The 15,538-nt window shown below is 47.9% G+C and overlaps 1 protein-coding gene across 2 annotated transcripts in view; it reads left to right on the top strand.

The window, feature by feature from the left end:
- The first annotated feature begins 1,072 nt into the window (after positions 1 to 1,072).
- The window catches only part of NBN (nibrin), a 158,413-nt gene continuing 143,947 nt past the window's right edge, over positions 1,073 to 15,538 (top strand). Inside the window, exons 1-2 of one of the 2 annotated variants that reach the window (XM_075353104.1) lie at positions 1,073 to 1,140; positions 10,710 to 10,843. In XM_075353104.1, coding sequence (XP_075209219.1) covers positions 1,110 to 1,140; positions 10,710 to 10,843 — 165 coding nt within the window. In that variant the 5' untranslated portion in view covers positions 1,073 to 1,109. Of the gene's footprint in view, positions 1,159 to 10,709; positions 10,844 to 15,538 lie in introns of both variants that reach the window. The other variant, XM_075353103.1, reaches the window with a different exon arrangement.

A 15,538-nucleotide genomic window follows, 5' to 3' on the forward strand; every position in this document is an offset into this window, starting at 1 on the left:
GTACTCCACACATGCCATCATCAGTCACTGTACCTCACACATGCCACCATCAGTCACTGTACTCCACACATGCCATCATCAGTCACTGTACCTCACACATGCCACCATCAGTCACTGTACTCCACACATGCCACCATCAGTCACTGTACTCCACACATGCCATCATCAGTCACTGTACCCCACACATGCCACCATCAGTCACTGTACTCCACACATGCCATCATCAGTCACTGTACCTCACACATGTCACCATCAGTCACTGTACCCCACACATGCCATCATCAGTCACTGTACCTCACACATGCCACCATCAGTCACTGTACTCCACACATGCCACCATCAGTCACTGTACTCCACACATGCCATCATCAGTCACTGTACCCCACACATGCCACCATCAGTCACTGTACTCCACACATGCCATCATCAGTCACTGTACCTCACACATGTCACCATCAGTCACTGTACCCCACACATGCCATCATCAGTCACTGTACCCCACACATGCCACCATCAGTCACTGTACTCCACACATGCCACCATCAGTCACTGTACTCCACACATGCCATCATCAGTCACTGTACCCCACACATGCCACCATCAGTCACTGTACTCCACACATGCCATCATCAGTCACTGTACCTCACACATGTCACCATCAGTCACTGTACCCCACACATGCCATCATCAGTCACTGTACCCCACACATGCCATCATCAGTCACTGTACCCCACATTTCCTTCCGCACCAGTAAAACTGTTCGAGTTGTTGAATCTAAGAGATAAGTGAATTGAGTGAGAGCTGAACATGGACGCTAAACCTCTCAAGCAGGTAAGGGTGGAAATCTTATCAGGTCTAGCTGAGCTATGCAGCATGTAGTGGCTGGATGGATGATGATTGTGTAGGATTGTTGGCACTGCCGGGCACAGCTGTACACTGGCAGCAGAGCTCAGAGCGAAAGCCACTGCGACTAAATTCCGTGCATAGCACAGCTATGACCACCAGGTGGCGCTCACGTAGCACATTTCATATGGATATGTGCTGAAAGTAGACAGCGCGGGAGTGCGTGACGTCACGACTGCGCGACTGTGTACACAGAAGAGAGAGCAATGTGGAGGCTGGAGAGGGAGAGTGCGGGAGGTAATGGGGCTGCGAGAGGTAATGGGGCTGCGGGGGAGGTAATGGGGCTGCGGGGGAGGTAATGGGGCTGCGGGGGAGGTAATGGGGCTGCGGGGGAGGTAATGGGGCTGCGGGGGAGGTAATGGGGCTGCGGGGTCTGTGTGCAGCGGCTGCCGGCAGCATGGAGGCTCCATAGGGGATGTCCATAGTACCGACATAGTGTGAGCTGCTGGTTGTAGTGGAGGAGACGTGCACTGAGGGTCCCTGAGCTGAGTCCAGGTGTAAACTAGGTGAAGCCCATACGAGTGGCAGAGAGCCTCTTATATGTGTGTGGATTGTAGTACATTGATGGATCCTTCCTGGGTGTCTTGCAGCCCATACGTGTATATGCAGACGGTATAGCAAAATCTATGGGAAGTCCACACTTAAAGGGAATCTGTCATGAGCTGCTTTTTAGAGGAGGAAGCGTGGTTGGTGTAGCAGGTGTGTGCCATGTATTCCGGGAAATAAGGTCTTGGTGATAAAATGTTTGTTATAAGTAAATAGCACACAGCCTGATAAAAGACCCATAGCTGAATTCTGTTTGTTAACCCCTACTTCATGCTGTTCTCCGATTACATAGCAAAAACCTGCTGACCAATTGCCTTTAAGGCTGGTTTCAGACGTCCGTGTTTCAGGTACGTGTGACATCCATTTTTAACACTGATGCCCCACGTACCCATGTTATTATATGCTGTTACTCACACGTCTGTGTTTTCAAACGGATCATGTGACCCCTCGTGGCCCCACACGCAGACATGTCCGTTTTTTCACCAACAGCACGGATGTCACACGGATCGTGTGTGTGACACCAGTGTGACAGGTCCCAGAGAAAACACAGGTCTTTTTAATAAAATGATTTTCTATATTTACCTGTATCCAGCTATCCTGTCTATGGCTCTGCTGCCTCCCGCTCCTGACCCCGCTCATACTCACTGAATATTCAGTGCCCTGTGGAGCTGGAAGTGGGGACAGCGCTGGAGACTTCATTGCTGGGGACTGTATCACTGGAGACAGGTGAGTATCCAGCATAGTGTGTGTGTGTTCAGTGTATACATGCATGTGCGCTATGTGTGTGTATGTGCTCAGTGTATCCATGTGTGTATTATGTACTCAGTGTATACATGTGTGTATAGTGAGAACTTGGAAGCCGGAGCATCGCTGGGACTCATCACATTTCCCAATGAACTCTGATGAACCCGTGAAGCTGTAGCGTGGGTGTTGCGGATTGTCATCTGGATGTCACCAGAGTTCATTGGGAACTCCAATGACCTCCTGGATGTCACTGGGCTTGTAGAATACTCACCTGTCCCCACGATGCTCCGGCTTACAGGTCCTGAGTGCGGTGAATAATCAATTAATATAATGAGCGGCGGTCAGGAGCGGGAGGCAGCAGAGCCGAAGAAAGCAGGTAAATATGGAAAATTTTTTTATTAAATCTTATTATTTCACAGACCCGTGTTTTCTCCGCTATCTGTCGCACACGTGACTATAACCATGCGTGTGACTTGTACCTGATTAAATACGGATGTCTGAAACCGGCCTAAAGGCTGCTTTACACCAGACAATCTATCGTGCGATAGATCGTCGGGGTCACGGTTTTTGTGACGCACATCCGGCATCGCTGGCGATACCGGCCTATGTGACACCTCCTAGTGACGCAGTATCGCTCACAAATTGTGAGTCGTGTACTGCTCGCTAGGTTCCATATTATTGTTTAATTTAGTTGTTCATCGTTCCCGGGGTAGCACACGCCGCTCCGTGTGACACCCCGGGAACGATGAACAGCAGCTCACCTGCGTCACGCGGCCGCCGCCGGCTATGTGAAGGAAGGAGGTAGGCGGGATGTTTACGTCCCGCTCATCTCCGCCCCTCTGCTTCCATTGGCCGGCGGCCGTGTGACGTCGCTGTGACGCCGAACGTTCCTCCCACTCCAGGAAGTGGACGTTCGCAGCCCACAGCGAGGTCACACGGGAGGTAAGTATGTGTGACGGGGGTTACTGACTTTGTGCGCCACGGGCAGTGATTTGCCCATGACGCACAAACGACGGGGGCGGGTACGATCGATTGTGAAATTGCACAATCGGTCGTACCGTGTAAAGCCCCCTTTACTGTGTTAGGGGCCCTTCTCGTGTAGTGCAGCTCCGCTTGTATTGAAGTGAATAAGGGCAGGATTGCAGCACACCGTCCTCTACGCTGTACACAGCTGTGCCGTCGGGTCCAGTCACTGTCTCATCCAGCCTAACTCGTCATTATTATATGTGCCTCTTAATAAATTGGTCCATATTACTTCATCATACTTTTAGGTTTTCAAGGTTTTTTTTTTTAGTTTAAGAAAACCCTTGTTCTTTAGATGCAGTTTTTTTTTTTGTTTTAAAGTGCTTTACTCCTTCTTCTCAGGTCCAGCGCCAGTCTCCACAACTGCTTCTAGTGTCTTTTTGTCTGCAGCGCTGATGTGATATCCACAGCACTGAAGCCAATCACTGAGCTCAGCGTTTCCCTAGTTGATGGCACGAGCTGCTCTGATCCCCCTGAACTCACCGATTGCCTGCAGTGTTGTTGACATGGTGTTAGCGCTTCATACAATAAGGTGACAGCGGAGACTTAGCTCTGCACCTGTTTAAGGTGAGTCAAGCACAGTTTTGGTTTTTTTTTTTTAAGTCAGAAAAATCCTTTAAGAATCTCTATTTTCTTAGCATTGTCAGGATACAAGGTCTGGTCCTGTTGCAGATTACTTGCGCTGGACTAGTAATCCCTTGTAATACAGTTACTGAGTCTTCAGTGACACTCGATAGTCTCAGGGCATAAAGCACAGCATAGGGTTTTCCACAGATTATATACTGAGGATTTATCCTTCCTATTGGTAATTAATATCCGATCAGTGGCCATCTAACATCTGGCACTCCTCCGATCAGCTGTTGCCAGCTCCACCCGCAGCTGTATTTAATGGTGTATGATACAATGATTTGAGAAGAGCTGATCTGTAATCCCGCAGCTGCCATGGATCTGCAGCGTGTCTGCGCCTGGATTAGCTCCATTTAATGGGGGATAGATATCCTTGTGTGGTTATGCTGAAGTGCCTTTGTCACGGGGCCCTTCTCCAATATCACACAATCAACAGAGCGAGAGATGATTGAACAATCCAAAGAATATTCCATGCAATCCAGAATGTCCATCAAATAATCACACAGAGGGTAAATTAGTCCAGAAACCTGTATATAGTCCAGTAAGTGATAAATGTCCAGGTCTCTCTGGGGAGCCTCAGTTTCTCCCCCAGAGGATGAATCCTCCTGCTTCTCTTTTGTCTTTCTAAAGCCTGCTTTACACCTTGCAATTAAGCATATGATTTCGTATGCGATCGTACCCGCCCCCATCGTATGTGCGGCACGTTCAATTTGTTGAATGTGCCGCACAAACGAGTAACCCCCCATCACACGTACTTACCCGTCCATACGACCTCGATGTGGGCGGCGAACATCCACTTCCTGGAGTGGGAGGGACATTCGGCGTCACATTGACGTCACACAGCAGCCGGCCAATAGAAGCGGAGGGGCGGAGATGAGCGGGACATAAACATCCCTCCTCCCTCCTTCCTTCCGCATTGCCGGCGGGAGCCGCGGGACGCAGATAAGATCTGTTCATCGTTCCCGGGGTGTCACACACTGTGATATGTGCTACCCCGGGTACGACGAACAACCTGACGTTCAATTTGTAGGAATTGAACGTTTTACCGTTCAATCGCAATCGCACGTAGCTGTTACATGCTACAATGTACCTTACGATGCCGGATGTGCGTCACTTATAACGTGACCCCGCCGACACATCGTAAGATACATTGCAGCGTGTAAAGCGCCCTTCAGTCAGAATGAACAATTCGCCAGGTAAGCAGATACTTTAGTTGGATCCCAGGCCCCCCTCCCCTAGACTAAAGGTGGCTTTACACACTGCAACATCGCAAACGACATCGCTGTAATGTCACCGGTTTTGTGACGTTATAGCAGGGGTGGGCAATTAATTTTCCCATGGGGCCGCATGAGAAATTGGGATTGGTTTAGAGGGCCGGACTAATATAATTACCTCAGTTCTACCCAATATACTACATCACTACACCCCCTCCATATACTATACCTGTAATAAACTACACCACTACACCCCTATATACTACACCTGTATTATACTACACCCCCCATATACACCTGTATTATACTACACTCCCTCCATATAAATGTAATATACTACACCCCCATATACACCTGTATTATACTACACCACTATATAATACACCTCCGATATACTACATCATTACACCCCTATATACTACACCTGTAATATACTACATCACTACACCCCATATACTACACCTATAATATAGTACACCCCCATATAGTACACCTGTAATATACTACACCTCCATATAGTACACCTGTAATATACTACATCACTACACCCCATATACTACACCTGTAATATAGTACACCCCCATATAGTACACCTGTAATATACTACACCTCCATATAGCACACCTGTAATATACTACATCACTACACCCCATATACTACACCTGTAATATAGTACACCTCCATATAGTACACCTGTAATATACTACATCACTACACCCCTATATACACCTGTAATATACACCTCCATATAGTACACCTGTAATATACTACCCCTCCATATAGCACACCTGTAATATACTACACCTCCATATAGTACACCTGTAATATACTACACCTACATATAGCACACCTGTAATATACTACACCTCCATATAGTACACCTGTAATATACTACCCCTCCATATAGCACACCTGTAATATACTACACCTCCATATAGTACACCTGTAATATACTACATCACTACACCCCATATACTACACCTGTAATATAGTACACCCCCATATAGCACACCTGTAATATACTACACCTCCATATAGCACACCTGTAATATACTACACCTCCATATAGCACACCTGTAATATACTACACCTCCAGATAGCACACCTGTAATATACTACATCACTACACCCCTATATAGCACACCTGTAATATACTACACCTCCATATAGCACACCTGTAATATACTACACCTCCATATAGTACACCTGTATTATACTACACCCCCATATGTCACACACCCTGCTTCCCATACAGCCTGCACCCCCATATCACACACACACTACACCCCCATATGTCACACACCCTGCCCACATATTTCACCCTGCCTGTACCCCAACTTACCCCTCTCAAACACTCTGCACCCCTTCACATCCTTCTGTCAGTCTGCAGCTCTCATATGCCACTCACCCTGCAACTCCATCTTCCCACATATGCCACTCACCCTGCAACTCCATCTTCCCTCATATGCCACTCACCCTGCAGCTCCATCTTCCCACATATGCACTCACCCTGCAGCTCCATGTTCCCACATATGCCAATCACCCTGCAGCTCCATGTTCCCACATATGCACTCACCCTGCAACTCCATCTTCCCACATATGCACTCACCCTGCAGCTCCATGTTCCCACATATGCCAATCACCCTGCAGCTCCATGTTCCCACATATGCACTCACCCTGCAGCTCCATGTTCCCACATATGCCACTCACCCTGCAGCTCCATGTTCCCACATATGCCACTCACCCTGCAGCTCCATGTTCCCACATATGCCACTCACCCTGCAGCTCCATGTTCCCACATATGCACTCACCCTGCAGCTCCATGTTCCCACATATGCCACTCACCCTGCAGCTCCATGTTCCCACATATGCCACTCACCCTGCAGCTCCATGTTCCCACATATGCACTCACCCTGCAGCTCCATGTTCCCACATATGCACTCACCCTGCAGCTCCATGTTCCCACATATGCCACTCACCCTGCATGTCCATGTTCCCACATATGCACTCACCCTGCAGCTCCATGTTCCCACATATGCCAATCACCCTGCAGCTCCATGTTCCCACATATGCACTCACCCTGCAGCTCCATCTTCCCACATATGCACTCACCCTGCAGCTCCATGTTCCCACATATGCACTCACCCTGCAGCTCCATGTTCCCACATATGCCACTCACCCTGCAGCTCCATGTTCCCACATATGCACTCACCCTGCAGCTCCATGTTCCCACATATGCCACTCACCCTGCATGTCCATGTTCCCACATATGCCAATCACCCTGCAGCTCCATGTTCCCACATATGCACTCACCCTGCAGCTCCATGTTCCCACATATGCCAATCACCCTGCAGCTCCATGTTCCCTCATATGCCACTCACCCTGCAGCTCCATGTTCCCACATATGCACTCACCCTGCAGCTCCATGTTCCCACATATGCACTCACCCTGCAGCCCCCCTCCCCCTCATGTCCCCTCTTTTCTTATTACCAGTCATCATGTGTCCACATCTCCTTCAGGATTCAGTATCTTGCTTTCTGCCCGGCATCCTGTGTCTCCTCCCACACAGTCACATGGGCGTGACATCATCGCAGGTCCTACAGTGCAGGATGAATTATTCCGTCTGCTGTGCTGCTTCTTCTCCTGCCCGGCGGGAACTTTTGAAATGACACACGCAGCGCAGTACTGACAACGTCAGAGCGCGCGTGTGTGTCACTGACAATTAGTGCCGGCAGGGAACAGAGGAAAGACTCCTGCGTTCCGCTGCCTGCACTGACTGTGCGGACCTGCACAGGATCTCTCCCTGCTCGGCACGCTGCAGCCCGGCTCCACTGCACCGGCTGAAGACGGGCGGGTCGGTCACAGAGAGCAGGTGGGCCGGATGTGGCCCGCGGGCCGCCCCTTGCCCAGGTCTGCGTTATAGCGACCTCCCCAGCGACATTGCAGTGTGTGAAACACATCAGCGACCTGGCCCCTGCTGTGAAGTTGCTGATCGCTACAAATCGTTCAGGACCATTCTTTGGTCCTTTGTTTCCCGCTGTGCAGCATGATCGCTAGAAAGTCTCAGTGTGTAAAGGGGCCTTTACAGCGACTTTGTTAGCGACTTCCCTTTCAAAAAGCTGCTTTACAACGTCCCCAATGACTAGCTAGGTCGTTCTGCAGGTCCGGATCGCTGTTGCGTCGTTGGCCAGGTCTGCCTGTTTGACAGCTCACCAGAGACTTTGTAGCGATCCCGGCCAGGTTGGGATCGCTGGTGGGATCGCTAGAAAGTCTCAGTGTGTAAAGGGGCCTTTAGGGACAAAAGCCCGGCAGGGGGTGATTAGCCTGCAAACAGGACAATGTACACAGAATGGACATAGCACCACGCCTAAAATACGAACCTACACAAAATTATACATAACCCCCCCATGTTCCACCATCACAGCCTTGTCATTTATTGAAATGGTTTTCAGACCTGTGCCATAAAGATCGCTTCTACTATCATCCGAGTGACAGCACAGATTACGCATGGGCAATTGCTGGGGCAGGTTCTCAGGCAAATGTTTCTTCATAAAAAAAAATAAGAAATGACAACGTGGCCTTGGATTGTATGAGGCATTACTTAAAGCGTATGAGAAGCAATGCAAAATCTGTAACAAGGCCCCCAACTATCATTGGTCTTCACGTATGGGTCAAAGGAACATTTTAGACTTCCATAGTTTCGAGCGCTCCAGTGGAAATTACCACCCCGGTACCCACATAAGTCATGCATCTTATGGGATGAATGGCAGAAGGATAGGAGTGATATTCTGTGCTCCCGATATATAGATTCAAGGAATCAAAAGACACTTAAGAAATGTGACCATGCGGATTATGCTCTACGCGTTTCCATGTTGTAATGATGACTAACCTTTTTTTTTTTTTTTTGGACTGGACCCACAGCCTGTGGTGTTATCTTTCATTCATCACTTTTTTACTTTTTTGTTAAAGTGTCTCTTTCAGTACAGAATGACTGTTCAAACCCTATACAGGTGCTCATACTTCATAGTGGGGATATGCATTTAAATGTTTGGCCCATCATGATGCACTGAGGGCCTGTGTTGGGTCTGAACAGTCATTCTGTGCTTTAACACTAGAAGTCCCAGAGAGGGGTCATTTAACATTTCTACCATTGAAACCCTACGGAGCTCGAAATTCCTAGGACTTCTAGTGTTAACCTGGCTGAATAATCCTCATTCTGTTGTCTCATCGGGGACCCATCTCTGTATCTCATGCCGAATTATTCCAAGTAGTATTACCCTGGTTAACCAAATACCTCTGGTCAGCTCCAGCACAGCTCCCAAGTACAAACATTGCACCCGACGAAACAGAATGAGGATTATTCATCCAGCCTAACAAGCAATGATGTATAAAAAATAATGCCACAGGCTGTGGTCCCAGTAACAAAAAGTTAGTCCACCTTCGAAATGCGTAGAGAATAAACCGCATGGTCACATTTCTTCAGTATCCCTTGAATCTACACATCGGCAGCACAGAATATCACGCCTTTCCTCCTATCATTCATCCTTAAAGGGACTCAGTCAGGTGATTTTCTAGTACAACACCAGGGGTATCCATAAGTAAGGCTTGAGCAGCCCTTTCAGGATCAGTAACTTTTATTGCTCTACCTTCTCCGGTCTTCTTGCTGTAAGTCCCTGTAAATTAACGGTCTCCCTCTGGCTACTCACGCAGATGTTAATCCAAAATGAATATGCGCGGTTTCCCATGCTGGCGACAGTGATGGTAAATCCAAAATAAATATTTACTGCTCCTCTCGCCGGTGTTGGGGGTAACAAATCCAAAATGTATATTCACTGCTCCCCATGCCCATAATCCCACCCACCTCCCGACACCGGTGTCATTGATAGAATAACTACTGTAACACCGCAGAGAGGTGGGGAGAAGTGAATATTTGTTTTGGATTTACTATCACTGAGGCCAACTATCTGAGCAGCGAATATTCATTTTGGATTAACATCTGCTTGACTAGCCGGTGTGAGACACTGAATTTAAAGGAGCTTACAGCAAGAAAACCGGAGAAGGTAAAGCAATAAAAGATACTGATCCTGAGAGGGCTGCCCAAACCTTATTTCAGGATAGCCCTTGTATTGTACTGGAAAATGGCCTGACAGATTCCCTTTAAAGGTGGGATATCCTGACCTGAGGGGGCTGCAACAGCCGATAATATTTGATTCCTCCGTTATGGGTTTACAGCTCTGTAAGGTGAGCAGTTTCCTATCCCTCACCTAACCTGCCTTTCCTATAATGCCCTATTGCACTTGCTGGCTTCCTTTTTCGTGCATCTGAAAGGACCTATCATAGGGACCTATCTAAAGTCTCCACCAAATGAATGGGGGACCCTACATTTATGAATAAATTGACAACTTTTAGGAAGAGGAACAGGAATGAGTCACACAGTGTATCTGTAAGAAACAATGCTCCAGACCTCCTACAGGGGTGACAGTACAGCGCTCGCCGGAGACTCTGCAGACCTCTCCAGGGTTTCCACACTACAGAGATACTCGTCCAGGGTCACAGAATGAGTGGTTTAGCTCTTTCGTGATGTTTTCTTAGGAGATCCAGCTCGTGTGCTCCTGTCATTCCCGTAACATTGTGTTCTCTCGTCATTCCCAGCACTGACCCATCACTTTCTGACCGGCACTGACTACATTGTGGGGCGGAAGAACTGTGCCATATTGATTGGAGATGACCAGTCCATCAGTAGAGCTCATGCCACGCTTTCTGTCAGCCACCCGCTCTCCAGCCTGGTAAGTCACTAAATAAACTATTGTTTTATAGTAACTTTTTTTTATTTATTTTTGAAAAAAATATTGATTTCATTTATTTAACATCACTATTTAATAAATAAATGAATACATTTTTCTGTACAGTGACCCGTCAGCCCTAATATTAGACTTGTACTTCCAGTTGGACACACACATTAGTGCGCCATATGAGGATTCAGAACCTACTGGATGGTTTTGATGTTTATAATGACCGAGCACTCAACAGGGTCAAGGTCAATGTGACATCACCTGATCGAGGGGTCCTGTGTTTTTCTACTTACAAGGTGGCCATAAAATAACCTATGTGCGCACTGAGTGTTTTTCGCGGCATTTTTGCGCGTTTTCCGGGTGCGTTTTTGGGCTCAATACTGCTTGACTTTGCTTCCCCAGAAAAGTCTGAGTTTTCATTTTTGCTGTCCACACACAGCTTTTTTTTTCTGTTCTTGAGCTAAAAAAAAAAAAAAAATGGACATGTTAATTTTTTTCTGCGTTTTCCTGTGTTTTTTACCCATGCAATGCATTGGAAAAATGCAGCAATACGCAGTGATAAAAAACAGAGCAAAATGCAGCCAAAAACGCACCGAAACATGGTATAAAAGCATATGTTTTTTCCACGGGTGCGTTTTTGTGCATTTTTTTGCAGCCAAAAACGCAGCGTTTTTGAGAAGTGCAAAAACATCATAGTGCGCACATAGCCTAAAGGCTGCTTTACATGGTACGACCGATTTGTGCGATTTCACAATCGATCGTACCCGCCCCCGTCCTTTTTGCGTCACGGACAAATCGCTGCCCGTGGCGCACAAAGTCGGTAACCCCCGTCACACATACTTACCTCTCGTGCGACCACGCTGTGGGCGGCGAACGTCCACTTCCTGGAGTGGGAGGGACGTTCGACGTCACAGGGCCACCGGCCAATAGAAGTGGAGGGGCGGAGATGAGCAGGATGTAAACATCCCGCCCACCTCCTTCCTTCCACATAGAGCCGGCGGCTGACGCGGGAGGCAGGTACGCGATGTTCATCGCTCCCGTGGTGTCACACGGAGCGACGTGTGATGCCACGGGAACGATGAACAACCGGTGCCCGATTTCAGAACCGATATTATGGAACCTAGAGACCAGTACACGACTCACGATTTGTCAGCGATACTGCGTCGCTAGGAGGTGTCACACAAGCCGGCATCGCCAGCGATGCCGGATGTGCGTCACAAAAACCGTGACCCCGACGATCTATCGCACGATAGATTGTCTGGTGTAAAGCAGCCTTTAGGTGTTTGGAGCCGTGTGCAGACTGACCTAGGGGACAGAATTAGCTGAAAATTGGTATGTATGCTATTCAAGGCATGGAGAACCGGAAAACATCTTAAAACATTTTTTAGACCAAAACTCCCCACCAGGTGAAAAAGTGGCTCTGTACAGTGAGCGTGCCTTACAGCTCTGTCTGCAGGATGCCGGTCTCTTTGCCGAATCGTTCGCTGTTAGTGCGGTTGTTATATGAGAATGATGGGAATGCTACAGCTGCACTGAGAGCCTTTCATCGTTTGAAAGCTTTTCACACACGTAACGGTCCAATGGCTGTCGATTCGCTGAGACAGATGACACGTTTTGAGGTAACAGGGTTACTGAGTGTTCAGCCAGGGCGCGGGTGATGACCGGTAAGCAGAGAGGTTGTGTTGGACATTGTCACTGCCGTCGTGGAACAGGGCACGAACAACCCTGCCGGGAACAGCAGTGCACGCAGTGTTTCCAGGAAATTGTGGAAAGTTCTCCGAAAGGTATTGTGGGCATACCCATGCAAAATTAGCCATCATCAACAATTATACCCACATGACATTTGCATTCATGTTTCTGGCGAGAGTGGAAGTGGATGGCACTTGGCCATAGAATATTCTGTGGTACGACGAATGGAACGGTGAACACACAAAAGTGTCGCATATGGGCTACCGAAAATCTGCATTTGCCAAAGTTAACAGTTTGGTGTGGCTTTACCTCATCATTCAACCTTGGACCGTTCTTTTACAAAGAAACGGGGCCCACTGGGGTTGCTACCTGTTCTGTGACAGCAGCGAGATACCAGACAATGCTGGACACAGCGGTCGTTCCACAACTCCAACAGCGGCAGTGTCTTCAGGCAACCACCTCCATGCATGATGGAGACCTCCTCACATCGCAAATCGTGTGGAGAACGTTCTGCGTGCTCATTTTCCCGATGACAGGATTTTGAGCCGCTCCTTCCCTATCGCATGGTCACCGCGTTCGCCCGATCTCGATCCTTGTGATTTCTGGTTGTGGGGACACTTGTCTTTATTGGGGAAATGTCGACACCCTGGCTGACCTCAAAGACCGCATCATTTTGGAAGTGAGCAGCATCCCACCAGACATGTTACATGCAAGTTTCGAGCATGTTATGCATAGGATGAACATGATCATCATGCATGATGGCGGCCATATTGAACAGTTATGCTAGTCTGTGGAACAGTTGTGACATCTCCAGTTATCGGCACATGGTTTTTGGGCCGCTCACTCACTGTACAGCGCCACTTTTTCACCTGGTGGGGAGTTTTGGTATTTTTTTTTTTTTTTTTTTTTTTTTTTTTTTTTTAAATGCCTTTTGTTTCCCCATGCCTTGAATAACATACATACCAATTTTCTGCCAATTCTGTCCACTGGGTCAGTCTGCACACGGCTCCAAGCACCTTAGGTTATTTTATGGCCACCTTGTATATAGCAGTGTTATAAGTAATTGTATAGGAGGAGGAGGAGGTGAGCTGGGCCATCACATTATGAATGATAGGCACTGTTATCAGCTGTGTGCAGAGATATTACCTTTTTACTGTAATTCTGCTGAAAAGTTTTCTGTACAGAAAATTAAGTGTTTTTCTTTTTTTTATTAAAGTTTTATATCAAGAGTCAATACGATACATACATAAAATAGGATCAGAACAGCCACTAATACCTCATATAATTAGAAGGAATGTAGAGTCAATACAAGACTTTTAATTTACATTCAATCAAACAGCTAACGAATAATGAAAACAGCCACTTCTATCTTCATAACTGCATTTTCCCAGCCTAGATGCGAGTCCAGTCCAGTTTCCCAGTAAGCCCTAGTTAATGTCTCTTAGGCTAACAATACCTCTTACTCCGCAATCTTCTCATTTAAAGGGAACCTGTCATCAGAAATTTAGCTATAAAGCTAAATGTTTCCCCCTCTGCAGCTCCTGGGCTACATTCTAGGAAGCTTCCTATAGTTTTTTTGGCACCTTTTATACCAAAATAAACACTTTGTAAACTGGTACCTTTTCGTATGCAAATTTCTAAAATCGTCCATGGGGGCGGGCTGCCTGGGGTCCGTTGCTGTCCTTCTGCAGATTTACGCTGCCCCCGAACGCTGAATTTCAAAAGCTCAGGACGCCGCCCCTGGGTGCCCGTGGTCCCGCGCATGCGCTGTTCCACTGTAGCGGTGCCGTGCACTGCGTGCACGTGTGACCGCTAGTGACGCTTTGCGCGGGCACGAGGTTATGGGCGGCGCTGTGAGTGTCATCAGTAAGTGCCGCCCATAACCTCGTGACCGCACTTTCCCCTATGACTCCAGCGTTATGCGCAAGCGCTCGCTGGCCTGATGCCCGGACGTCCCCTCCTTCCCATCTATTTCCTGCTGCTGAGCAGGATGGGAAGGAGGGGACGTCCGGGCATCAGGCCAGCGAGCGCTTGCGCATAACGCTGGAGTCATAGGGGAAAGTGCGGTCACGAGGTTATGGGCGGCACTTACTGATGACACTCACAGCGCCGCCCATAACCTCGTGCCCGCGCAAAGCGTCACTAGCGGTCACACGTGCACGCAGTGCACGGCACCGCTACAGTGGAACAGCGCATGCGCGGGACCACGGGCACCCAGGGGCGGCGTCCTGAACTTTTGAAATTCAGCGTTCGGGGGCGGCGTAAATCTGCAGGAGGACAGCAACGGACCCCAGGCAGCCCGCCCCCATGGAAGATTTTAGAAATTTGCATACGAAAAGGTACCAGTTTACAAAGTATCATAGTATCATAGTTTTTAAGGTTGAAGGGAGACTCTAAGTCCATCTAGTTCAACCCGTAGCCTAACATGTTGATCCAGAGGAAGGCAAAAAAAACCCCAATGTGGCAAACAAGTTCCAATGGGGAAAAACTTCCTTCCTGACTCCACATCCGGCAATCAGACTAGTTCCCTGGATCAATACCCTGTCATAAAATCTAATATACATAACTGGTAATATTAAATTTTTCAAGAAAGGCATCCAGGCTCTGCTTAAATGTTAGTAGTGAATCACTCATTACAACATCATGCGGCAGAGAGTTCCATAGTCTCACTGCTCGTACAGTAAAGAATCCTCGTCTGTGATTATGATTAAATCTTCTTTCCTCAAGACGTAGCGGATGCCCCCGTGTTCCAGTCGCAGGCCTAGGTGTAAAAAGATCTTTGGAAAGGTCTCTGTACTGTCCCCTCATATATTTATACATTGTGATTAGATCCCCCCTAAGCCTTCGTTTTTCAAAACTAAATAACCCCAAGTTTAATAACCTATCTTGGTATTGCAGCCCACCCATTCCTCTAATAATCTTGGTGGCTCTTCTCTGCACCCTCTCCAGTTCAGCTATGTCCTTCTTATATATCGGTGACCAGAATTGTACACAGTATTC

This window comes from Anomaloglossus baeobatrachus, chromosome 6, assembly GCF_048569485.1.
Source record: "Anomaloglossus baeobatrachus isolate aAnoBae1 chromosome 6, aAnoBae1.hap1, whole genome shotgun sequence".
In the NCBI taxonomy this organism is placed as follows: domain Eukaryota; kingdom Metazoa; phylum Chordata; class Amphibia; order Anura; family Aromobatidae; genus Anomaloglossus; species Anomaloglossus baeobatrachus.